Source organism: Orycteropus afer, unplaced genomic scaffold (genome assembly GCF_000298275.1).
Source record: "Orycteropus afer afer isolate SDZICR_OR568_19922 unplaced genomic scaffold, OryAfe1.0 scaffold00003, whole genome shotgun sequence".
Classification (NCBI taxonomy): domain Eukaryota; kingdom Metazoa; phylum Chordata; class Mammalia; order Tubulidentata; family Orycteropodidae; genus Orycteropus; species Orycteropus afer.
This window is the reverse complement of record NW_006921590.1, coordinates 24,773,771-24,801,214: the sequence shown is the minus strand read 5'-3', so window position 1 is coordinate 24,801,214 and position 27,444 is coordinate 24,773,771. Positions and strand designations below refer to the sequence as shown.

Genomic DNA, 27,444 nt, shown 5'->3' with positions numbered 1-27,444 from the left:
CTTTTGCTTCATCTCCCTTTTGACTCATCTATTCATAACAATAGACACAAAATATGAAAGATGTTCCTGATTCTTTTGCTACCTAATCATAGCTCCACACCAGAAAAGATCTTCCACAATCCTGAAAATGTCCTGAAGTCCCCTCAGGTGGGCAGAATAGCCAGGGTCAAAGACAAGTCAGAAAAGTAATCATGGATGAAGTAAGCAAACAGACTTTGGAGTTTAGTTGCTTTAGGAATTTAGCGTATATTGAGACATTAGAGTTGAATCTAGCTTTGAAATGTTCCTAAAATATTTAGTTTCTAAACCAAGGAACTCTTGGTAATCATTCGTCTGTGAACTAATTGCATCATTCCATGTATTTGCATACATAAGATCACTTCAAGGAACCCTCTGTAGCATTCTATGATAGCAATTCGTACTCACTGAATATTACCATGCATTTCTCATTCATTATCTCACATATCCTTATGAAACACAGAATAAGTAGAAACTCTTATAGTACTCATTTGCAGAAGAGGAAACTGAGACTTAGAGAACCTTGTCTGAAATCTCACAGTTATTACATGGCGCACTTTGGATTCAGATCCAGGCTTGCCTTATTTTACCACTTCCCGGATAGCCTGTGATGATAGGTTATTCCTAGTTCTGTTACCAGATTGTCCTATTGGAGGCTGATAGCTTAGCAGCACGTGGCTTCCTTAGGGAACAGCAGCTTATGAGAACAATTTCAGATATGAACCCACAATGTCTTAATAAGGTACAACTATTAATTAGTAAGGCAATGGTACTTAGATGCTAGTTCTTTATAATATCAGCATCAGGTAACATAAGCAACAGCTACATCAAGAAAATGGGCAGTTTAATAAAAGAAAACTGTCTGGAGTCAGACAAACAGGTTTCAAATTTGCTTAGTCTGTTATTTACTATATGAATGTGGTCAGGTGAGCAATATTCCATTAAATCCCAGTTTCCTCACAAATGGAAAGAGAAAAAAATAAAATACAAACTCCACAGGGTGCTGGGAAATGTAAATGTGATCATGTATTTAAAGTGCTTACAGTGCCATGTCTGTAACTTTGTACCTTTGTAGATGCTCCAGAAATACTGACACTTAGTACTTCTCTCATATCTCCATTCACATGCACTTCCTTTCACATATTTTGAATCATAGTGTACAATTAAAGAAACTCTTAGAGGTTATTTGATTTTACAAATGAGATAATTAAGGCTCAGGAAGGGTATGACTTCTTCAAAATTACACATATTTTAATAAGACACAGAACCAGGTTTTCAGGCTTTAAGTCCAAGCACCCCGGTACTGCAGCGGTTAAGTTTTCACTTGCTAACTGAAAAGTCAGTGCTTTGAACCCACATAGCAGTTCTGCGGAAGAAAGACCCATCTATTTGCTTCCATAAAGACCCCAGCCTAGAAAGTTATAGAGGACAGTCTACTTTGTTCACATGGGGGCTCTACGAGCTGGAATCAACTTGACATACCTTACAACAAGCTGCTCAAGCTACTGCCTTATTTAATTTTGAATTTATAAATTAAGAAGACCTGACATCCCTTGATATATTTGCACATGCCTTTGAAGTCTTATCAGTGTTCATTCCAGCTCATCAATTCTTAGCCCACAGCTTGGCTACAAAGGCCTCACATTCTTCCTTGCTGGAGTAATGATTTCAAGTTTATCTTATTATAGAGCACTTTCCTTATTTTTTGTTTCATGACTATTTCCTTTAAAGATAACTCACTTACTACTTGGAGAGTATACTCCTGTTTTTTTTTTTTTTTTTTTCCACATGTTTTTCTCTTAATCTGTCCAGTAGAAACTAGATGGTTCCAAAATAATTTTCTGGTAAATAATTGGAAGTAAGTATTTCACGTGAAACAGGAAATTAACATGGAAGGTTTGGCTGAGGTACACAGACAACAGATGACATACTGTGAAGTATGCAGAAACCATAAACCAAGCTTGAAAAAGATAAACCCACTGCCTCAGAGTTAATTCCGACTGGTAATTCCGACAGAGTAGAACTGCCCTATTGGGTTGCCAAGGCTGTAAATCTATACGGAAGCAGATTTCCTCATCTTTCTCCTGTGGAGCAGCTAGTGGGTTGGAACAACTCACCTTGTGGTTAGCAGCGAAATGCTTTAACCACTGTGCCACTAGAGCTTCTTTGACAAAGACAGTAGCCCCTAATCAATTGTGGGACTCAATCTTTAACTCACATGGGGTCTATAAAAGTTCGTGCTTGGAATATAAAAGAACATTTTTGGAGGGGAGCTCTGGTGGCATAGTACGTAAGGCATTTGACTGCTAACCAGAATGCTGACAGTTCAAACCCACCAGCCACTCCTTGGAAGGAAGGTTAGGCAATCTACCTCCATAGAGATACCACTTCGGAAACCCAAGAAGGGGTCGCTATGAGTTGGATCCCACTCAACAGCAGTGAGTTTGAGTTTTTGTTTATATACTATGAGCACTCTCTCTCCTTCTCTCACTCGCACACATCTCCCTCACCCCCTAAACACACATTTCCTCTTTACTTTAAGTCAGGAGAAAAGAGCTTTAAGAGACAACTTGGAAATCACTCAAGCCTGGTAATTCTAAAGAATGAGATGAAGGCTGGTGTGCCGCTGTTCCTACAAAGGAAAGGCAGCTGCAATGGAGAGCTATAATTTCCCGTGTTTGTTGGGGACAATTAATTTGTTATTGTGTCTCAATGTGCTGATACAGCCCAGTAAAAGAAAGAGTCATGGGCGCATCTGATTTCCTGTTCAAGAATGCTATCCGAAGGAGACAAAGAGATCTTAGAAGAACTAAGCTCGAGGCATCACCAAATGCCCAGGGTTAAAGAAGGCATGAGAGATGATCTGGGATTGAGATATACTTACCCTTCTCCAGGGAACTATGGTTCCCTGGACCAATGTTCTTTGGTGGAGGTGGAGATGATACGGGTGGATGGAGAAATCTCTAAAGGACCCATGAAAGGACCCAGCTTTAGATAAGGGTTGCAGCCACAGGAAAACAACTCTTGACAGATGCTAAAAAGTGAAAACTTTCCTGCACCTCTCTAACTCTTCCTCCTTCCCAACTAATTCTGGAGAGTCCAGAAACCAAGGTTAGCAAGATGGAGGCAAGACCTGTGCAAGAGTGTAGAAGTGAAAAGTAGGGCATAATGGGTAAAATGCCAACCATCTGTGTCCTCTTCTCGCACAGCACATGAGCAGCCTGCAGCAGGCTGGGAAAGTGGAGTGACCCTGAAAGAAGCTTAACGTTTTAATAGTTACACTGGGACGGACTTATGAATCACCAATAGGAGGTTCATTTATTTCCTGAAAGTCACTAGGGGACAAAGAGCTAGCTCCCATGAATAAATTAAATGGGTCACTGATAGACAAAAATGACTTTACAATTATATCCCAGGTATCATGCTTATTCAAAGTAGGGTTTAAATATGGATCTTCTCATCTGATCCTCACAACAATCTTTTGAACTAGGTGCTACTATTGTTCACATTTCACAGATGAGAAAATTAAATTTAGAGAAGTGAAGCATCTTTCCTGAGAGAAAATGGCTATAGAGCAGAGATCTGCATTCAGGCTGTCTCCAGAGCCTCTTAACAATCTCTCAGCTTTCTTTCTCATTGTGGAAATTTATATATTTCCTCTCCTTGGCAGAAATATGGGATTAATATTTACCAAAAACAAAACAAAACAAAACAAAAAAACTCCCTGCTGTCTAGTCGGATCCAACTCACAGCAACCCTTCCTTCGGTTTCTGAGGCAGTATCTCTGTGGAAATAGATTGCTCAATCTTCCTTCTGAGGAGTGGCTGGTGGGTATGAACCACCAGCCTTCTGGTTAGCAGTCAAATGCCTTAGGCATTACACCACCAGAGCTCCCTAATATTTACCAGGGGTAGTTAATTATACAGAGCCATAGTCACTCAGGGCATTTTTTTACCCCATCTTCAAGACACTTTATTTCCACCTGTTGGAAAAACATCAAAGTTTGCTAATTTTTAAGAAATACTAACTTGCAGTGAAGTTTCATGATAGAGGTATAAACCTCTAGAATGTTCCCTACACATCTGTACCACAGCACTTCACAACCCTATATGTTCTACTGCCAGGCAACCAAAATCCACCAACTGGTTTATTTATTTATTTGAAACTCCTTCTCAAACCTCTGAAATCAACCAGACCACAAATAGTGGCCTTTTCCTCATACTTTCCCAAGTCAAAACATTTGCATTCACAAAGAGGGTATGTATGCTCTCTTAGGAAAAAAGGAGGTAAAAAGACACAAGCTCTCACACACCCTTTTTCTCAATCCACAGATCACACACACACATGCACACACAAAGCTTAATAGTTATGGAAGTTTAATTTCAAATCCAGAGGCACAAATCCAAATTCTCCCACCAGCCCCAAAGGATGTAAATAGAGCTTGAGGAAAATGTCAGTGATGACAAGGGGTGGGGGAATAAACACAAAGAACTCATTAAATACTTACTGCTTTCACCGCCTGAGGTACAGATGTTGCGAACGATCCTCTTTTTCACCTTTTTTAGTTCGTCGAAGTTATTCACTGTCAGTTTTTTGTCTGCGGTCCCTGTGATCTGAATGAGCTCCTGGTCATCCACATCCCCGATGCCCACAGAATAGATGTCAATACCTTTGTGTCTCAGGTCTTCTGCGGCCTGAGCCACCTCATCTTGGGACCGCCCATCTGTGAGGACCAGTAGCACCTGTGGGGTACCTGTGTTGATCCTACTGCCCATGTCTGACCGGAAGTAATACCCCACTTGCCGAAGGGCAGCACCGATGTGAGTGTACCCAAAGATCTGCTTGATATTTTCAATCTGAAATGAAATCTCCTTTTCACCTGTGAAAGCTCCCAGTGGAAACACTGGCTTATAGGTATCACTAAACTGGGCTGCTCCTATCCGCACTCTGTTGAGGCTAACATCAAAGTCTTGAACAACAGATGCCAAAAATTCCTTCATCTTCTTGAAGTCATCTGGTTGAATGCTATTAGAACCATCCATGAGGAAAACAAGATCTACTTTTTCAATTTCACAATCTACAAAGAGGCAAGGGAACAACAGCAACAACAAAAAGCATATTATTCTTCTTTCTTTAATTCACCAAAAGTAAATTTGATATTTTCAGCTATACAGAAATGACATTTCTCATTTCTCAAAGTGGCTTTTTGTCTTATCCTACTCAGTGGTCACATTAGAGAGAAAATAAAAACAAATGAACAGTTCATGAAAGCAGAGCTAGGCATGGACAACAAACACCCCCTTTTATACTTTTCTTAGCTTGCCCAGTTGGTCTTATGCCATTTTCATGTCCCAGAACTGGGGAGGGTGCTACAGAAAACTTATTCTCACCTGCAATCAAGACTTATCCTTTTTAGAAAGCCCAGTGACGGCAGTAGCACAGCAAGGGAAAAAATAAATAAATAAATAAATAAATAACACACATCCATTTGGATATTCAAACAAAGAGACAGATGGTTTGTATCACTGATGTGGCCTCCCTAGCTAGTTGAGCCAATTAATACTTTTCTGGTTTATTAGGGCAAATTGAAGAGAGGTTTTAAAATCATGCCTCATGGCCTATATCTGATAAGTTAGGCTCTTTATTAACCTCTTTTTTGGCGCATATGAAACTATCTACTTGAGAAAATACTTTGGGATAAACAGAGCAGTATAGTTTAGAAATGTTTCCCTTGCATTAACACAGTAAATCCAAAATAAAAAGAATATGAGAGCATTGCTGATGAATGAGTTATGCTTGGCACGTAACTCATATGTATCCGTTAGCCTTCTGGTAAGCATTATCATTTCCTTGAATTCCCCAGTGATCCCACCACTGACTCAAGTTAATTCTCATTGAGCCTCAGGAAAGGTTAAAGGTGGCTGGGATTCCTGCAGTAGAGATAAGCAATGATGAGATAAAAAGTAATATGGCAAATAGATCCTTCAGGAATTGAATTTAACTCATTAAATTCTTTCATTTCAGATTCAAATAAAAGAAATAAAGTCCTCTTTTTCTGCCCAAAGGAGAACTTTCAATATAAAAATGCAGTGCCTGCTTCTCCAATGTAGAAGGACAACCATTTTTGAGATTTGAGGACAGATCCTCAAATCTTTTAGGCACGGGCCACAAAGAGGTAAACAAGTTTTCCAAGTTTCTAATAAAACCCAGAAAGCTTTTGTTAGTTTTGTGAAAGAAAAAAATAGTAACTGCAGTCTAATCCTTTTTTTGTGTGATTTGGGTGAAAGTTTACAGAGCAAATTCGCTTTCCATAAAGCAGTTCACACACATGTTGTCTCATGACATTGACTACAATTTACCACAATGCAACAGCTCCCCTCCCACCTCCTCCTGATAGTTACCTCTTCCCTGTGTCCATCCCTCCATGCACTCCTGCCCCCTGAGCTGTCTCCTGTGCATGAACAGCCCTTTTTTCTCCCATGGCAATCTAATACTTCTTTAAAAAAACAACTGCATCAAGATGTCAGAATCCTAGATTAATAGCAATTCATCTAATAAAAATGGTATTTTTAATACAATACATTTTAACAAAAATACTAAAGAATTTTGATGCTGTTAGTTGCCATCAAGCTGATTATGACTCATGGCGACCCCACGTGTGCAGAGTAGAACTAGTTCATAGGGTTTTCAAGGCTGTGACCTTTCAGAAACAGATCACCAGGCTGTCTTCTGAGCCCCTCTGGGTGGATTTGTACTGCCAACCTTTTGGTTAGTAGTCTAGCACTTAACCATTTACACCACTCAGGGGCTCCAAGGAATTTTCAAACCAAACCAAATCTACTGCCACTGAGTCGATTCCAACTCATAGTGACTCCCATAGGGAGTGGAAATTTGTGGAAGCAGATTGCCTCATCTTTCTCCCACAAAGCAGTTGTGGGTTGAAACCACCAATGTTTTGGTTACAGGCTAATGCCTTAACCACAGCACCACTAGAGCTTCTTTCTGAATCAAAACTGTAAAATGGCAGCCAAATAAATAAATAAAGATGGCAATGAAATTTTCAGCTGCCAGAATAGAAACACAACATTCAGTGTAAAGGACGTCCCACTGAGATCTTCCTTGGAAACATCTTAGGCTAGAACGAAGCACTTAATACTGGGCTTCCCATTTGAAAGAGCTTGTGACATTGTAAAAATAAGTGAAGGAATTAGGGACTTCTAGTCATAGAGGAGAAAAGACTTCATGCAATGATGCTGGCTGTTAGGAGGAGATGTAATTTGACTTCTTGTGTAAAGAGCAGGAAAAAGAACTAGTGGGTGGAAATGACATGCAAGTAAATGCATGTTCTAATAAATATAGCCTATTCAAACATAATGAGTTTCCCATCATTAGAAGAGTTTAGGCAGAAGTGAGTTAAAATGCTGTAAAAAGTATTTCTCCTTGGGGAAAAATCAAATGTCCTTGAGGTCTTTCTATCTCTGAGATTCTGTAATTGTGGGAAGTTATACAAAACAATTAGAGCTCCTCTTTTCTCTCTGGAGAACTTGCTCCTGAGGACTGTTACTTTGGTTTCTCCCTCATTTGACCTTCTGCTACAAACTATTAGGAAAATCTTAATTGACAAACCTTACCTACTTTTGAAGAGTTACAGACACTGGCTGACACATCTGAAAATATCCCCTTCAGGCCTCCAAAAGTCTCCACAAAGAAGTATTTGTCACTTGACCCTGCCATGGCTAAGAGCTCCACAGGATTGGCACCGGCAATCCCCACAGCCAGGACAAGAATGCCCTTGTCTCGCAAGGCCTTTGCTGTGGCATTGAGTTTATCTGCATCATGGGATTCTCCATCGGTGATCACAATGAGGACCTGGGGGACCCCTTTGTGTAGGCGGCTGCCCTGGGCTTCAGTGAACATGTGGTCTGAGAATCCTAGTGCCTCAGCAGTGTAAGTGTTGCCCCCCATGGGCTGGTCATTCTGGAGCACCGAAATCACCTCCCCTTTTGTGCCATGCTGATTGAGATAAAACAGCACCTCTGGGTCATCAGCATACTTCAGAGCACCAAACCGGACCTGATTCTTGCCAACATCGGCTTTTTTCACCAAGCCAATCATAAAGTCCTTCATGATATTATATTCATCATGGTCAATGCTGCCAGAGCTATCAATCACAAACACAACATCTAAAACTTCAATCCGCTTGCATTCTAAAAGGAGAAGAGAAAGGAAAACCATATGAAATTTGCTTTGGGTATGATGGGAGACTTAAAAAATAAACTTTATATTTTAGAGCAGTTTAAGTGTACAGAAAAATTACACAGAAAATGCAGAAAGTTCCATATACCTCTTCTCCCCCACTCTTGCACACGGTTTCCATGGGAGATTTTTTAATTTTCTTAAAAAAAAAATTGTTGGTGTTCCCTCTCCATGGGATCATGTTCTATATTAGAATGTCGATTCCCTAAATAACCAAGACAACACACGTTTATTTATGTTGCCAGTGCATAATCCTCAACCAGGTGAGTTTGTAAGACAAGGAAGATGTGTAGTCCATTGTGAGAGGTGTGAGGGGGCCATCCATCACAGACTCACCAAGAATAAAAATTTCAAGTACTTTTGGACTTTTAAAAAAATATACAATTCTGTGGCATTTTTCTTGCATAAATGGATTCTTTAACATGTGCTTTCATTTATACAAATTTGTCTTTATTTATTTATTTATTTTTAAGCCACAGGAATCATGAGATTTTATTCTTAAGATAAACCTTAGAGAAAATTACTGAAAGAAATAAATTTGACAATACTGTATATTTTTCCTGGTTCTTTGATGGGTGACTTTTTAAGGTTACATTTGTTCCTTTTTGACTTTCTTGAAACATTATCTGTTTTCATTATTGGACCTCATCATAGACATAAGTCCATTTTTCACTTGGCCCAACTAAGTGATCATATTAGCTTTCTTAATCTGGGTCAAGGCTATGGAAAAATAAAGCAGGAAAGACCTAATTAACATTTTAGTCATGGATAGCATGTTCAATCTGAAGACCAGAGTGTTCTAAGTTATCAATTCTGGAGAAGTAAGATTATAAGATGGCTAATTATTTAGACCGTGAATCACACATTCTCTCTACAGGCCTTAGAAAGGCTTGTTCTAAATGTTAACTCATCTATTCTTGAGAAATGGGATTGTAAGCAATAACCCCCACTCTCCAGAGACTCATCAATTTGTCCTTTCTTTGCCAGGCCCCTTACTATGTGGCAAGGTTATTAAAAACCCCATAGTCAATGTACTTACCCCACTGACTAGAGGTCATATGTACTGAACCATAAACCAAATTGTTAAGCAGGGCTGGTTCCGCTAAGAAAGAAACTATGCCTTTTTGGCCTTCTGCTGTCCTGCAAAGTCTGGTAGGACTACTCAGGGACCTGGGTGTAATCACTCAGGGTTGGGACCATTCTAAAAGTTCAGATTTGTTCTGGGTGGGATTATCAGGGAATATAAATCAGGTATACTCCTTTTCCCTCAAAGTGCTCACCACAATCCACAATCATAAAGCTTTCTAGTGTGAGCTGAACGTAATTTGAATAACAGAATAGTATTTCTCTCTTCCTTCAAAACTCCATTAAGATCCATTTCCTTCAAATAGACTTCTTCAGAATGCCTCTGCCATCAAGCTCTGGGGAGTCATAGTATAAATCAGTCCCTTACATTTGATGAACTTTTTTTTTATTTGTTTCATTGCTTCCATTTCTCTGCAGGTTCATAGGAGGAGGGTGGAAACTATGCCATTTACTTCATTTGAAACATCTATTGCTTAAGTTCCCTCACTAAATTCCTCCTTTACAGGACTTAATGAATATTAGAGTATTTTCCACAAAACATTATCTTATTTTATAAAAGCATTCATTTTCAGTGGATGCTAGACCAAACAGGAGCCACTTTGGGCAAGTGGTTATGCCCCTCTAAGCCTACCTCAGCAGCCCATGTGTAGAGAATGACACAAGGTACAAGAGGTTGGGCCCATGCTTCCAGAAAGGACCAACTCTATGGTATAATTCACGCTCTAGAACTCCCCAGGGGATGAGGCTGAAGCTAAACTCCAGTTAAGACCACCTCCTTGCTAAGTTCCTATCTGTGCCTTTCCCTGCTTTCCCTACTCCCTTCTCAAGACTCTCTTTCAATAAATCTTTTTCAAAAGATTCCTAGACTTATCTACTTCCAGAGAACTTGACCTAAGACAAGAGATTATACTATTTTTTTTTTTTTTTAAATGGAAGATTCATCACGCCCGTGCTCTTTGGATACAAATGAGAGAGAATCTAAAGTGCACCAACTTGTTCTTTCCCATTCACCTGACTGCCTAATTCGATTACTTAGTTCTGTTTAAGAAAGTTGCATCTCTTCTTTGAGAAGGTCAGGTGGAGGTAGGTGAATAGGAATATGCCCTAGACCAATGATAGATTTGGCTGAAGATAATCTTACATATGTACTTGTGCTACAAAATTAGTCACATACATTACAGAAACAACAGAAGAAAAAATTGGAGTAACTTCTCAGAGACAACCAAACACCCTGAGAGAGAGAATCACCAGGCCTGTGGACTTGGGACCATACTCTCACAGGACATCATGCTCAATTGGCACAACCTAATACATAACAATCTTGTTCTACAATCTACTTCAGTGAGTAGCCACTGGGGTGTTAAAAGGTTTCAAGTGGCCACCTAAGATACAACTATTGTTCTTCTCTCATCTGAAGCAAAGAAGAGTGAAGAAAATCAAAGGCATCTGGAAACAATTAGTCCAAGGATAAGATGGTCCAGAGAACCTCAGCTTTCAGGACCCCGAGACCAGAACTAGATGGTGCCCAGCTACAATGCCAACCACTTGGAAAGGGATCGAGACTGAAGATCCTGGCTAGAGTGTGAGGAAAAATGTAGAGAAAAATTAAAAAACACAAAAATGAGCAGAATTACCAGTCAGATAGAAACTGGTGGAACCGAGACTATGGCCTTGTGGTAGTTAAATTTGTATGTCAACTTGGCTGGGCCTGGTTGAGTGGCTGGGCAGCTGGTGGTAGTTACTCCCCACAATGAGACTGGCAATCAACTCCATGGTGGGATGTACTACAAGCAGCTGAGTAGCTGCCTTTGGGATGTGGTCTGCTTCCTGCATATAAGGAGAAACCTTGGGGGTAGTCTCTAGCCTATGGCATGCTTAGACCCTGCATGTACTGATGTTGCTGTTCAGCAGCCTGCCATTCTCTGCCATTCTCCCAACCTTGGGACTTACGATGGACTTAAATTAATGGCCTGCCATGTGGTTTGGTAACATCAGGACTGTGCCTTTTTACTTGTCAACCTTGGGCTTCTCAGCCTCAGCAGCCAGCAGCTGTCTGAGTGAAGAAAGGCCTCTAGCTTCAGTGGGCTGGGAGTTGGAGGCAAAGCTGAAGCCCAAGGTTGAGGGGCTTTCACCCAGCCCCTAGAGCCTGGCACTCTGAACATGGACTTAAAGCCTCCAAATTGTAAGAATAAACTCCTGTTTGTTAAGGCCATCCCATTTGTGGTATATTCTTGTTAGAGGAGCACTAGGGAACCAGAACAGGCCCCAAGCTACCCTTTGGGCCTGGAAATGGACTAACTTCTATGGATTGGCTTTCAGCCCCACAGCAGAAAGACCTGCATGCAGAACACCTACCCCAGGAAGATGCACCCACCTACTCTAGGGAGATGCACCCCTTAGATCAATCAGCCATGAGACACCAGAGGGGCAGCATTCTAGTAGAGGGAAAGCTGGACAGACAGGAATGCACAGATATGAAGGGCACAGGGATTTAAATTAAAAAAAAAAAAAAAAGTTGCATTTCACATGCAATTCAAAAGCCACTAGGATAAATTCTCAGTTAATCAAAAAAGTTTACAATGTTTAAATGACTGTCTACCAATTCAATAAATGATGAGTAACATTGACACCTGATGTTTGAATAGTCCCATTAGTGCCTATGTCCACGCCTACCTTCATGGGGGCTGCAAATTCCAAAAACAAGATCATCTTCAATGCGCTGCAGAATGTCAAAATTCTCAACATAAAAAACCATCTCTGGCCTCCCGCTGATCTCCTCAAGCTGGGTAACATTGGATCCAAACACTCCCACAGAGTAGATAATGATGCCTTCTTGACGAAGTGCTACTGCTGGGTCCTTTACTATGTCATGAGCTTCACCATCCGTGATGAGGATGAGAAACTTCCTGACGTTGGACCGGGCTCCCTTGGCAGGGCTGAAGTATTGAGACACAAAGTTCAGGGCACTTCCAGTCAAAGTGGTTTCTCCTAGGTGAGGCATGCGGTCTATTGCGTCTGAAATTTCACGTGGGGACATGTATCTGTTGAGCGGAAACTCCTCCTTATTGATGTGGCTGAACTGGACGACACCGATTTGTACCCGATCTGCCCCAATCTGAGATTTGCTCACCAGGTTTTTCATGAATGTTTTCATTTTGCCGAAATTTTCAAGTCCTATACTGCCAGAACTGTCCACCAAAAACATGATGTCGGCTTTCATCTCTTTGCAGGCTGCGTGAGAGAAATAGGGATGTTTACTCAAGTCTGCTACCCTGTCACTGCCATTGAGTCGATCCTGACTCAGCAAGTGACCCTGTAGGACAGAGTAGAACTGTCCCATAGGGTTTCCAAGGATGTAAATCTTTACAGAAACAGACTGCCTCATTTTTCTCCCACAGAGTGGCTGGTGGGTTCAAACCGTCAACCTATTCGGTTAGCAGTTGAATGCTTTCACCACTGTACCACCTGAGCTCCTCCCAAGTTGGCTACATGTGATAAAACCAGTAAACAGAAAAATCTAAAACACAAATGATTCTAAATTGCAATTAAGTGTGTGTTTGGTCAGGAATGTTAGCAAGTAAGTAAAGCATTGAAGGCAATAAAAATGAGAATATTATATTTAATATGTAATATGTAACTCAAGGTTTCTCAACCTCAACACTACTAACCTTTTGTCTTTATCATGGGTGGCTATCTGTGCATTGTATCATATTGTAGGATGTTTAGCCATTTAATGTCAGTAGCATCCCCTCAATTGTAGCAATAACAAGTATCTATAGACATTGAAACAAGTTTCTATAGACATTGTCAAATGTCCCCTTGTTGTTGTTATATGCTGTCAAGTGTCCCCTTAGGGGGGAAGAATCACCCTATCAGTAGGTTGCAAACTAATGATACAGCTCTAAAAGATTTCATAGAAGTTTTATTAGAAAGCAATTTAAATAAATCCAAAGTACTTCTCAGATCTGAAATTATTCGATCATATTGCACATGGCAGCACATAATTGTGCATCTACTCTAGCAGGGATTTGTGGGAAGAAGCTAATTAGTACTTATTAGGGAAACTCCCAAATGTCAGCAATGCTTTAATGAGCCTTTACTTTTGTTCTGGAGAACAAACATAGTTACACGGGTCAACAAATCTCGACTTAGAAATTTATATTATTTCTCTAAACCAACAACGTCAACTCTCCCCATGAAAGCAATATGTGTGTGAGCTGAAGTCTAAAGGTGAAGTCACCAATTCTCTTACCTTCTTTTGCACAGATTTCTTGAACAACTTGATTTCTTATGTCTTTCAAAGAGTCAAAGTCATGCACGTAGTACACTCTCTTTTCCTCACCAGCAATTTCGTGCAGCTGTGTTTGGTTGGCCTCCTTGACCCCAATAGCATAAACATTGATGAGCTCCTCTCTTAGTCTGTTCACGGGCTCCAAGATGCTATCCTTGGACATGCCATTTGTCAGGACAATAAGATGACGTGGCACTTTGTTTCCTCGCTGCTTCTTTGCTTTTTGCAACAGCTCCAGAGTGAAATTCAGAGCTGCACCTGTGTTTGTATTCCCACCTATCTGCCTAATATTCTCAATGGCCTTTCCCAAATCATGCTTATTTGAATATTTATTGATCTCAAATTCCAAGTCCCAGGTGTCAGCATACTGGACAGCCCCAACCCGCACCTTATGGGGAGCAATGTTGAACATCCCTACAATCTCTGACAGGAAGGTCTTCATTTCATGGAAGTCAGTGGCTTGAGTGTTCCCTGAGCCGTCAATGAGCAGATAGATGTCAGCTTCTTCCGTGTCCACACAACCTAAAATAGAACAAAAAACTGAGTCTGGCATTTGGGGCAAGTGTGAAGAGGAAATGGGAGTAGTTGAGAAAAAAAACAAAAGAGAACAAGTATGAGCTTCTCCAGACAGAAAGATGGGAAACAACTCCTAGGCTTAAAAGACAGGCTTAAAATTATGGCTATTAGCATCAGTTGAGCCAAATGAATTACTTCTGATACTTTAGTGCTATTTAGATATTTCTCTGCCATGAATGAGGGTAAATTTGGACATAGTACAAAGATTGGAAAGAAAAATTTTAAACGCCTTTTAAAAGTCCCTTTTCTCATTAGTAAATAACTGCTTAGCAAGAAGTCAAAAGGTGTGTTGTGGAGTAGAGAAAGTATTTAATGGAACATTATAGCCATATGAGTTCTTTTCCTTGAAATCTTGAACAAATTATTTATTCCTCACTCATACCTGGTCAAATAACTAAAGCAGGGGGATTGTCAGTGGCATTATGTATGTAGGGCAATATTTTTATAGTACGCATGCTATCAATAGTTATCCAAGAATGTATTCAATATACACATACATATAAATACTAAGACTGTGTGTGTAAATATTAAGCATATTAAAAATATATAAAATATATTGCTTTCTGTCTCATTCTCTAAACTCTCAGATACTAGAATGCAACTTCCCAACAAATTCATCACTCCAGGTTCAATCCAAAACATAATCCGTTGCTTCAGAGTCAGTTCTGACTCATAGAATGCTTATGCTGATGTTACATGAAAACCATGGGAACAGTCCTAAGTCCCCTGAGAAGAAAGGCAAAAAGTATCCTCTCTTGTTCAAAAGAAAAACAAACCTAATGCCATTGAGTTGATTCTGATTCATAGTGACTATAAAGGACAGAACAGGGTTTCTCTATAGGGTTTCAAGTCTGTAAAACTTTATGGTAGCACACCACCACATCTTTCTCCCACAGAGCAGCTGATGAGTTTGAGCCACCAGTCTTTCAGTTACCAGCCAACCGCTTTAACCACTGTGCCACCAGGACTCCTATCCAAATCATAATTCCTACTTATACTGTAAACTGGAATTTAGGGATGAGGAAAGAAGAAAAGGGAGAGAAAAAATAAGAACAAGAAAGTAAGGAGAAGGGGAAGATGAGAGACAAAGGGGAGAGAAAGAAAACAGTAAAGGAAGAAAAATAGCTAAGTATGGTGTTCTGGAGGTAGCAATCAAATTGTTGTCATTGTTGTTGTTATGTGCCCTCGAGTCAGACCTGACTCATAGCGACCCATCCTTGGGTTTCCGAGGCAGTATCACTACGGAAGTAGATTACCCCATCTTCCTTCCGAGGAGTGGCTGGTGGGTTTGAACCGCCAGCCGTCTGGATAGCAGGCAACTGTCTTAGCCACTATGCTACCAGAGCTCCGTCCTAGGCATTAGTCCTAGGCATTAGTGAGCTGAAATGGACAAGTATTCACCATTCTGAATCAGACAGCCATGTGGTCTATTATGCTGGGAATGCCAAATTGAAGATGAATGCCAAAAAGAACATTTCAAGATGTATACCAAAGTACAATGCTGTCAGTGATAGGATAATATAATATACTTACAAGGAAAAGTACTAACACTACTATTATTCAAATTTACACACCAACCACTAAAAGCCAAAAACAAACAAACTGAAGATTTTTACCAACTTCTGCAATCTGAAATTGACTAAACATGCAATCAGGATGTATTGATAATTACAGGCAATTGGAATATGAAAGCTGGAAACAAAGACGAAGCATTTGGAAAATATGGCTGTGGTGAAAGAAACAATGCTTGAGATCACATGATAGAATTTTGCAAGACCAATGACTCACTCATTGCAAATACCTTTATTCAACAACATAAACGGGGGCTATCTGGTAGACTTTGCCAGATGGACCACACAGGAATCAAATCAACTACATCTGTAGAAAAAAGTGATAGAGATGTTCAAAGTCAGAACAAGGCCAAGAGTGGAACAGACCATCAATTGCTCACATGCAAGTTCAAAGTGAAGCTGAAGAAGATTTAAACAAGTCCACAAGAGCCAAAATACAATCTTGAGTATATCCCACCTGAATTTAGAGACCATCTGAAGAACAGATTTGAAAACCAATGACCAGAGACCAAACAAATAATGGATGACATGAAGAACATCACACATGAAGAAAGCAAATGTCATTAAAAAGATTGGAAAGGAAGAAAAGGCCAAACTGGATGTCAGAAGAGACCCTGAAACGTGCTCTTAAACAGAGAGTAATTAAAGTGAGTGGAAGAAATGATTAAATAAAAGAGCTGAACAGATTTCAAGGGGAAGCTTGAGAAGACAAAGTAAAGTGTTATGAAATGTTCAGAGATCTGGATTAGAAACCAAATGAGAAGAAATTTGGCATTTCTCAAGCTTAAAAAAAAAGAAGAAAAAAACTCAAGCCTTGAGTTGCAATACTGAAGGATTCTATGGGCAAATTATTAAATGATGCAGGAAGCATCAAAAGAAGATGGAAGGAATCCACAGAGTCACTGTACCAAAAAGAATTGGTCAATGTTCAACCACTTCAGGACATAGCATATGATCAAGAACATATGGTACTGAAGGCAGAACTCTAACCTGCACTGAAGGAACTGGCAATAAACAAGGCTGCAGGAATTGATGGAATGCCCACTGAGATGTTTCAACAAACGGAAGCAGCACTGGAGACACTCAGTTGTTTATGCTAAGAAATTTAGAAGACAGTTGACTGGACAATCAACTAGAAGAGATCAATATCTGTGCCCATTTCAAAGAAAGGGGATCCTACAGACTGGAAATTATCAAACTGTATCATTAATATCACATGCAAGTAAAATTCTGCTGAAGATGATTCTAAAGCAGTTACACCAGTATATTATTGACAGAGAACTGCCAGATGTTCAAGCTGGATTCAGACGAGTATGTGGAATGAGGAATATCATTGCTGATATCAGATGGATCTTGGCTGAAAGTAGAGAGTACCAGAAAGATGTTTATTAATGGTTCTTGACTATGCAAAAGTATTCAACTGTATGGACAAAACACGTTATGGATAACATTGTAAAGAATGGGAATTCCAGAATATTTAATTGTGCTTATGAAGAACTTGTACATAGACCAACAGGGAGTCATTTGAACAGAACAGGGGGATATCACACGGTTTAAAATCAAGAAAGGTGTGTGTCAGGGTATCCTATCATCATACTTCTTCGATCTGTATGCTAAGCAAATAATCTGAGAACCTGGACTATAAAAAGAAGAATGCAGTATCAGGATTGGAAGAAGATTCATTAAGGACCTGCAATATGCAGATGAAACAACTTTGCTTGCTGAAAGTGAAGATGATTTGAAGCACTTACTGATGAAGATCAAAGACCACAGTCTTCATTATGGATTATACTTCAACATAAAAAAAAAAAACAAAAACAAAACCTCACAACTGGACCAATAAGCAACATCACAATAAATGAAGAAAAGATTGAGGTTGTCAGGGATTTAATTTTATTTGGACCCACAATCAATGTCTGTGGATGCAGCATTCAAAAAATCAGATGATGTATTGCACTGGGGCATCTGTTGCAAAAGACCTCTTTAAAGTATTAATGAGCAAAGAAGACTAAAGCACACCTGACCCAAGCTATGGGATTTTCAATAGCCTCATACATATGTGAAAGCTGCACAATGAATAAGGAAGATCAAAGAAGAATTGATGCGTTTCAACTGTGGTGCTGGGAAAGAATACTAAAAATACCATGGACTGTCAGAAAAGCAAACAAATCTGTCTTGGAAGAAGTACAGCCAGAATGAATGCTCCTTAAAAGTGAGAATGGCCAAACTTCATCTCTCGTGCTTTGGTCATGTGGTCAGAAGAGACCAGTCCCTGGAGAAGGATATCATGCTTGATTAAGTAGAGGGTCAGCTAAAAAGGGGAAGACCTCAATGAGATAGATTGACACAGTGGCTGCAACAAAGGGCTCAAGCATAGCAAAGACTGTGAGGATGGCACAGGACCAGGCAGTGTTTTGTTCTATTGTACATGGGTTCGCTATGAATGGAAGCCAACTTAACAGCACCTGACAACAAATTATCAAACTAAAGTAAAAACTAGAGACTTGTTCTCCTCATCCATATCACATCCCTGCAGTCCCCTTTGTATACATAAATTCTGAAAGACAAAAAAAAGAGGAGAGAAAAAAAAGAAAAATGATCTGAAAAATCTTTCTCTCAGCAAAAGGCCTTACCAGACTTGAGGGTTTCTGTCCGTTCTGAGAAAACAGAGACTGTATGTGTTATTTGATTCCGCAGCTTCTTCAGAAACGTCTGGTTGTGGGCGGCCAGGTCAGAGAAGGTCTTCAGTTTGGATACATACTGCTCAGCAGGGTGAGAGGCTATCTTTTCTAACTGAGCATCACTAGCCCCCTCTATGCCCACGGTGAAGATGGTCACGCCCTCACGCCGCAGGTTCACAGCTGCCTTGGTCACGTTGTCTTCTGATGGTCTATGTGTCACCAGCACTGCAATCTGAGGCACCCCCTGATTCTTCCGACTGCCATGCCGTGCACTGAAGACTTCTTTCTTGATCTTCCTGATGGCAGCTCCAGTGTAGGCATTCCCAGTCTGGGGAGAGAGGTTCTGTATGTGCTGGAGAACCTCTGACTTGTTTATGCCTGCATTCAGTGAGTTTATCACTGTCGTCTCATTGCTATAGGCCACAAGGCCAACTCTCATGCAGTGTTCTTTTATGTCAAGAGCAGAGACACTCTCTTCCAGGAAGTCTTTAAGATTGTCAAAGTTCTCCAGGCTGCCGTTGATGGACACATCCAACAGGAACACAACGTCGGCTACAGAAGGGCCTTGGCAAACTGCATAGGCAAGAAAGGAACAGGCACAATTTTAGTTAGAGGTTCAACATCTCTGCTCATCAGATAACATGAAGTGTACAGCTTGGCTGTACACTTAAAGAAAGAAGGAGGTACACAAAGTGATTATGAAGCTGAGATCAGAAGGCGTGGGATCAAATGTTGGATCTTCCCTAAACAGTCTTCCTCACCTGTAAAGCAGAGATAATAAAAATAGTAATTAACCTGATAGAGTTATTATGGAAATGAAATGAGATAATGTGCTTAGCTTACTTAATGAACAGTACCTATTAAGGTCATATTAAAATCATTTAAATCATCATCACCATTATAATTAGTACTTATAGTCCACATGAGGAGCTCTGATGGTACAGTGCCTAAGACATTTGACTGCTAACCAGCAGCTCCGTGGAAGGAAGATGGGGCAATCTACTTCTGTAAGATTTGCCACCTTGGAAATCCAATGGAGTCACTACAAGTCGGAATCAACTCGAAGGCAGTGGGTTTGGTTTTGGGGTATAGTCCAAATAGTACTAAGGACTGGTCATAGAACAGCAATTGTGCTTTCAATTATTTTATTTGGAAAAGATACTAGTAATGAGGATTCATACTTTCAGAGTTTCCCACAAGAAAATACTCTCTATTATCAATGTTATTGTTGTTGTTGTTGTTGTTAGTTACCTTTGAGTCAGTTCTGACTCATGGTGATCCCACATGTTACAGAGCAGAACTGCTCCATAAGGTTTTCTTGTCAATGGAAGAAGATTGCCAAGCCTTTCTTCCACAGTATACCGCTGTGTGGGTTTGAACCACCAACCAGTTGAGTGCAAACTGTTTGCACCACCTAGGGATTTCTCTATTATTAATAAATAATTATATATGTAATTTAATTCAAGTTGATTTAACTAGGAATAATGTGAGTTTGCTCTATTTTGTTATGTATACTATGAACAAATAATTTTTTACTGGCTTTCCCCTGTTCCTTGCTTGAATGATGTTCATAAAATCTTGGCCATTCTTGTTCACAGAGGCATGCAAGAAGTCTGACTGGGAGTACAGGTTGGAAATGGAACAGAACAAAGGAGGCTAATTCAGGACAGAGCAGCAGAGTGGGAAGCAGTGTGAGGTTGAAACTACGTGGGCCTGGGACCCAGAAGACCTGACCTGGCTCTGACTTCAAATTTCTACCTGGCTCCTGGCCAGATCACATCACCCCTAAGAATGAACACAATTTTATCTCTGCAGAATACATATTTGGGCTAGCTGAAGTTGTTCCTAGCTCGAAGATACTGTGATTAAATCATATGACTTCAGGAGTCAGGATTTTCTTCAGGGCAAATTTACCTTTTTAATTTACCTGTAATAAAATGACATAGCAGCTAAAGCCCAGGGAGGTAGCTCAGAGGTAAGCAGGTGGTCTGAATCTTTAAAAAGCCTGTAAATGGCCTGTGATTCATCCACATAAGGTATATGTGGAACACCAAGGTGGATTCACTAGGTTTACAATGGTCACAAACATTGGGTCCCCTTGAACACACTACATTTAACATTCTGAAAGTTCAGCCCAGGGAAAAGGTGTTTACAGAGTTTAAATTCTCTCCTCATGCTATCTTTTCAAAAGCAATTTGTCATCATTCCTACATATGTAAGCCCACCTTCTACCAGGACATCATTGACTGCTCCTTCCTTGTACTGAATTACATCCTTGATGATCTGTGTCATGTTTTGTGAAAATGTGCTGAGGTCTCTGATTGTCCGCAGGTGGAAATGAAACTGAGATGTGGCCATGACTTTCAGGTTTTCCTCTGAAGCTCTCTGCATCCCCACAGACACGATCCTCACCCCGTCTTTCTGCAGGGCTCTAGCAGCCTTTTCCACGTCATCCTCAGACTCGGCTGAAGCCAGGACCACCAAAATGGGGGGAAACTGTTTCTTGTCTCTCCCATTTGTGGGTGTAGAGAAATAGGTCCTGTGAGCCTCCCGGAGGGCATTTCCTATTCGCAGGGACCCGCCAAGGAATCCAAAGTTCTTCTTGAGGTGGTTCAACATGGGGTTCTTGCTCTTGAAGGTGCTCAGTTGGAATTCATTGTGAAGTTTGTTGCTGTACTGGGCCAGGGCCACACGGTATTTGTCAGCTTCTATGGGGAGACTGTTAATCATTTTGTTGATGAATGCTTTCACAAGTGGAAAGGACTTAGCTCCCACGTGGTCAGAACTGTCCACCAGAAACACGACATCTGCATACTCAGGGCCTACAAAACCATAACAGACACATGAGCAAAGCAAAAACCTGAAAAACTTACTGCCATATTTAATGCCAACTAAAGCATTGACAGCTAACCAGAAGGTTGGTGGTTCAAATCCACCAGCCACTCTGTAGAAGGAAGACTGGGCAATCTACTTCCATAAAGATTTACCACCTTGGAAAACCAAAGAGGGTTGCTATGAGTCAGAATCGACTTGATGGCAGTGTTTTGTTTTGTTTTTTTTTTTAAATATGAGAATAAACTTAGTTTCCTCTTGTACTTATTTTCTTATTTCCTTCCCAATGAACAGAAAATACTAGCCTGAAATTGCAAATTTTCTCAAGAGAAAGAAGTATCTATTTCTTGAGCCCATTCATTTGTTACAGCCTTTCATTTGAACTAATTATAAAAGTAATCATAACTTGCACAAGGCATTAACTAATAGGTAAATACAGAGAAGTAAAATCATGGATGTTTATAACTTTTGTGGATAGTTTTCTCTTGTACTTTTTTTCTTGGCTTTCAGAATTTTGATCTCAATTTATATCAACAAGATGAAATTTTAATTGAGAATGAAATTGCTTTGAATTTGTTTGAAAGGTGAAATTTGAAAGAATGCCTGTCATTGTGACTCCCATTTAAATAAGGTAGATGATCTGATGGGCTTATACACAAATTAGTTTTGTATTTCAAACTGTCAACATGAGGTTTAAAAAAATGTTTCAAAATCATAAAAATATGAGTTTGTCTCAATCTATTTTAAGGTTGTGGTTGGGCAATCCTACTTCTGTAGTGATACTGCCTCGGAAACCCAAGGAGGGGTCGCTATGAGTCGGGGCAACAACAACATAATATTTTTGATAAATCAAAGAAGTGAGAATTGTAATTGGTAAATATGTTCTCACATATATAAAATATGATGGAAACAAATATATCTTGGGCTAGAAAAGGGATTATAGCTTTAGTTCTCATTAAAGTGTAATTTTTATACAGCAATACAATATTTTCCTGAACTTTTAAACTTCATTCAATGCTACATTCAATGCTTGTTGTTGTTGTTGTTGTTGTTATGTGCCGTCGAGTTGGAACCGACCCATAGCAACCCCTCCTTGGGTTTCCGAGGCGGTATCACTATGGAAATAGATTGCCCAACCTTCCTTCCGAGGAGTGGCTTGTGGGTTTGAACAGCCAGCCTTCTGGATAGCTGTCAAGTAACTTAGGCACTATGCTACCAATGCTAGGTATCTCAAATTATCTTTTTTCCTATGATAGACAATCACTGGGTTCAAGCATTAAAAGTCCTTCCCCGGTGGTCTGATGATTTGGATTCAGAGCTCCTACACCCTCATATAAGATGAATATCTTGTCTAGGGAAGAAAGGGAAATTGTGTATATGTGTGTGTATGTATTTAAGAAAATACAGTGTAATTGAGCAAGTACTGGAAGATCTGACTTTGTCATCAGCTAACTCTAGGATCTCTAACAAGTCATTCAATACATCTGAGCCTCAGTTTCCCTCACCTTTAAAATGAAGACCTTGAACTAGAAAATATCTAAGGTATTTCTGATGAGATTCTGATTATCTGAAATAGTTACTAAATAAATTTTAGTCAAATTCAAATAACTTCAATCTTTTCCTTTTTATAATTGTTATGTTGGCACTCTTGTGTGTTACTTCATTCTTTTTGTAGCAGTTCAATTGAAGCATAGTGGAAAAAATGGTTATTTTTTTATATTCTAAACAACCAAATTGCAACCAGCTTGAGATTCCTTTGATGATCATACAGCCAGAAGATCTGACGGAAGAAATAAGTGAGAGTAAAGTAACACCTTTCTCCAAGAGAATGCTGGAACCCCTATAAGGACTATCAGGAGAGGCCCACACAGAAGGGCTTCCTGTGACCAACACAACCTGTCTGTTCCTCAATAATACGTCACATCTCATGTGGGGGAAGGAAGTATAGATGACTGGCACATGAGGTGGATTCAGGCTTCATGACTTGGAATCATAAAACAATTGGGGGAAAAGCATTGCCTTTCTTCAAAAAGTTGAACATCAGGCCCAATGAGACATCAAAGGAAGACATTTTAAAGGCAAAGTGAAGTTTATCTGTTTAGAAAACTGGTTGCCAAGATCAAAGTCCTTGAGGAGGTTGTAAAAGCCAGTATAAGGTGTGGAGATGAATTGAAGAGGTGGTGAAGAATGGGCCAATATTCTGACTTTGAGTTCCCTGGACATAGAGAGCTGACAGACAGTAGAAAGTAGCTGTGGGACTTTCTCTGCAGGGTGTATGCATTTCCTTCACAAAAGGAATGTAAGCAGTTTTAAGTTGGAGCAAACACTGAACACTTAACTAAGACACCATTTTGGCACAAATGAATTAGGAAGAACATTCCAAATTTTCAGGTCTGAAGCTAATATAAATGGATAGAATTTTCATGGAACCTCCCAGAGGTTAAAAAGAGGTTGAAATTGAGAACATAATGACATCTTTCATCTACCTGTCTTTTGTTAACAAGAAGTAAGGCTCAGAAACAAATGATCTTCAAAGAAACAAAGGTGACATGAAAAAAAAAATTGAACTACCACTGTCCCAACCTCCAAAAACAAAACAGAACAACACAATAAAACACTTGACTTAGGTCAAACTTGCATATTATCTATTTTCCACAATGAAAGTTAAGAAAAAGAATTCTTTCCATTATTTTTCCTTACCAGAATCCTGGTTCACAGAAACATGGGAACAAATTATTATGAGGAACAAAATCAGCAGCATTTTCAAATTATGACCTGAAAAATCTCCAACTTGAAATCTGAAAAGGCAAAAATATAAACATCAAAAATTGTTGTGGTTATGATTTGAGAATCAAAACTTACATATATATTAGCACACAAAATTAAATAGTAAATTGGGTGCAATAGAGGACAAGGAACTTCTAAGATTCCCTGACTTTCTAACCTGTGACATGCCTTACAAAAAGAAGAACCGACACTTATAATCATCAGAACTTATCTTGCTCTCCAGTCCATGTAGCAACATGAGATTTTGGATACTTAGTGGAGGTAGCCAAATGCATTCTCGTTCCAACAATACCGTGTTCCTGTTAATCATTTTCCTTGTCCGCTAGTGTCATTTTCTTTCCACTCACTGCCAAGACAATTCAGAGTTCACGGCAGGGACACAGTTTAAACCCTCTTTTCTTAATCTTTCCAGCATGGATACATAGGTGTGTTTCATCTTTGAATCATATTTAATATTTCTAAATGTGATCAAAGGATGCCTGCTGGTGCAAATGGTTAAGTGTTTAACTAATAATGGAAAGGTTGGTGGGTTGAACCCACCCAGTGGCTTCCCAGGAGAAAGATCTTACAATCTGCTTCTCTAAAGATCATAGTCAAGAAAACTCTATAGGGCAGTTCTACTCTGTCACACAGGATTGCTATGAGTCAGAATCACTCGACAGCATCTAATAACAACAAGATGTGGTCAAAATTCCGTTCCCTCCCTTTTTCTTCCTGACTTATAAGAAAGCTAATTATTTCTCAGTATGCTTAAATGTGAGGCAAGACATTAAAAACAGAAACAAAGAATGACCTTTCATATTCCATATGATGTCTTGCTATGCAAAAGGACATTTGAGCCATTTGCTTCTAACTATTTAGAATTGAATAAGGCCAGGTTTTCCAATTGTGTAGTTTGGTCTAAAGCATTTGTTGTTGTTGTTGTTGTTGTTATGTGCTGTCAAGTCAGACCTGACTCACAGCGACCCCTCTTGGGTTTCCAAGGCGGTATCACTATGGAAGTAGATTGCCCAAACTTCCTTCTGAGGAGTGGTGTCTTTGTTAGGCACTGTCAAATCAGTTTTGACTCATAGTGACTCTGTGTACAACAAAACAAAACATAGCCTGGTCGGAGCCATTCTAGCAATCATTGCTTTCTTGGAGCCCATAGTTGCAGCTACTGTATTAATTCTTCTCCTTGGGGGTCTTCCTCTTTTTCATTGACCATTAACTTTACCAAGCATGATGTCTTTTTTCACGGATTGATCCCTCCTGATAATATGTCCAAAGTACATGAAATGAAGTCTTGCCATCCTCCCTTCTAAGGAGCATTCTGGATGTACTTCTTCCAAGGCAGATTTGTTCATTCTTTAGGCAGTCCATGGTATATTCAGTATTCTTTGCCAACACCATAATTTAAATGCATGAATTCTTCTTCAGTCTTTCTTATTCATTGTTCAACTTTCATGCACATGAGATGATTGAAAATACCATGGCTTGGGTCAAATGCATCTTGGTCCTCAAAGTGACATCTTTGCTTTTTAACACATTAAACAGGTCTTTTGAAGCATATGTGCCCAATACAATATATTGTTTGACTTCCTGACTGCTGCTTCCATGGGTGTTGATTGTGGATCCAAGTTAAACGAAATCCTTGAAAATATCAATCTTTTCTCTTTATCATAATGCTACTTATTGTTCTAATTGTGAGGATTTTTTTTTCTCTATGTTGAAGTGTAATCCATATTGAAGGCATTAGTCTTTGATTGTCTTCAATGAATGCTTTAAGTTTTCTTCACTTTCAGCAAGCAAGGTTGTGTCATCTGCATATCATCGGTGGTCTTCCTTGAATCCTGATGTTGCATTCTTCTTCATAAAGTCCACTTCTCAGATTATTTGCTCAGCATACAGATTGAGTAAGTATGGTGAAAGAATGCAACCCTGACACACATCTTTTTTCTAATTATAAACCACACAGTATCCCCCTTGTTCTGTTTCAATGACTGCCTCTTGGTCTATGTATAGGTTCCTCATAAGCACAGTCAAGTGTTGCCATTCTATTCAGTGTATACTAATTTGTAACGATCCACAGGTTGAATGTCTTTGCATAACCAATAAAGCACAGGTAAACAGCTCTCTGGTATTCTCTGCTTTCAGGCAAGATTCATCTGAAATAAGCAATGATATCCCTCATTCCACATTTCATTTTCTTTTTAATTGTGCTTTGGGTAAAAGTTTACAGAGCAAATTCACTTTCCATACAGCAGTTCACACACATGGTGTCTCATGATATTGACTACAATTCACCCCAATGCAACAGCTCCCCTCTCACTTCTTCACAATAGTTACCTCTTCCCTATGTCCATCCCTCCATGTACTCCTGCCCCCTGAACTGTCTCCCTGTGCATAAACAGCACTTCTTTCTCCCATGATTGTTCTCTCCAAGGAGTGTATCTACTCAGGTACACGTTCAACTCATATGCCTGTCTTCTGTTTCACTGGAAGCCACAGGTGTGGGTTCAATTCCAGACCTGAAAGGCAGCTAGAGACCACAGTCTCAGTGGTTCCACCAGGCTCTATCAGACCAGCAAACCTGGTCCCTTTTTTTTCCCCCCCAAATGATTATGAGTTTTGTTCCACATTGTTCTCCCACTCTATCCAGGATCTCCTACAAAGATCCTTCTCTGAGTGGTAGACAGTGGTAGCTGGGCACCATCTAATTCTTCTGGTCTCATAATCATATAGGCTGAGGACTGCATAGTGTACCAGTCATGAGGACTAATTGTTTCCATGAATCTTTGGTTTTCTTCATTCTTTGCTCTGGACAAGGAGAGACCCATTGTTGCATCCAGATGGCTGCTTGCAAGCTTTTAAGATCCCAGTCACTACTAGCCAAAGTAGGAGATGGAACGTTTTGTGTAGTATGTTATGTCAATTGAGTTTGATGTCCCTTGAGACTATAGTCCCAAGCCCACAGGTTCAACTACTTGGTCCTTCTGGGTAGCTGGCTGTGACCAAGAAGTGACTACAACCTTGCTCCTTGTCAGCTCCACTATACCCCTGGGAATTCTTACAGAACTTCCAAATACACATGTAGAACCATTGTCTGCCAACCCTATACATGGTCTTGGGTACACTCCCTGCTGCATAGACCTATCTAGTAGTTCAGCCTGTCCACCCATCTATCCACCCATATACCTGTGTTTGCCTTCACTGGCAACATAATATTGTATGCTCAAAAGGGTTCATCTTTGTCGTCTGCACCTCCCATGCACCTCTCTGTCTTCCTCTTCCTCAATGCCACCATGTTGATCATTCACATTTGGTATATTTCCCTTGTCTTCACCCAAATCAATACTTATCTCTA

At 39.9% G+C, this 27,444-nt stretch overlaps 1 protein-coding gene across 1 annotated transcript in view; it reads right to left on the bottom strand.

Annotated features, from left to right (window-relative positions):
* Positions 1-24,072, bottom strand: part of COL6A6 (collagen type VI alpha 6 chain) — a 151,192-nt gene extending 127,120 nt beyond the window's left edge. Inside the window, exons 1-7 of the mRNA XM_007936829.2 lie at positions 24,012-24,072; positions 20,705-21,301; positions 18,432-19,052; positions 13,613-14,173; positions 12,034-12,591; positions 7,650-8,225; positions 4,526-5,095 (exon numbers count right to left, since the gene is read on the bottom strand). Of these exons, the coding sequence (XP_007935020.1) occupies positions 4,526-5,095; positions 7,650-8,225; positions 12,034-12,591; positions 13,613-14,173; positions 18,432-19,052; positions 20,705-21,301; positions 24,012-24,072 (3,544 nt within the window). The remainder of the gene's footprint in view (positions 1-4,525; positions 5,096-7,649; positions 8,226-12,033; positions 12,592-13,612; positions 14,174-18,431; positions 19,053-20,704; positions 21,302-24,011) is intronic.
* Between the last annotated feature and the right edge of the window lie 3,372 nt (positions 24,073-27,444).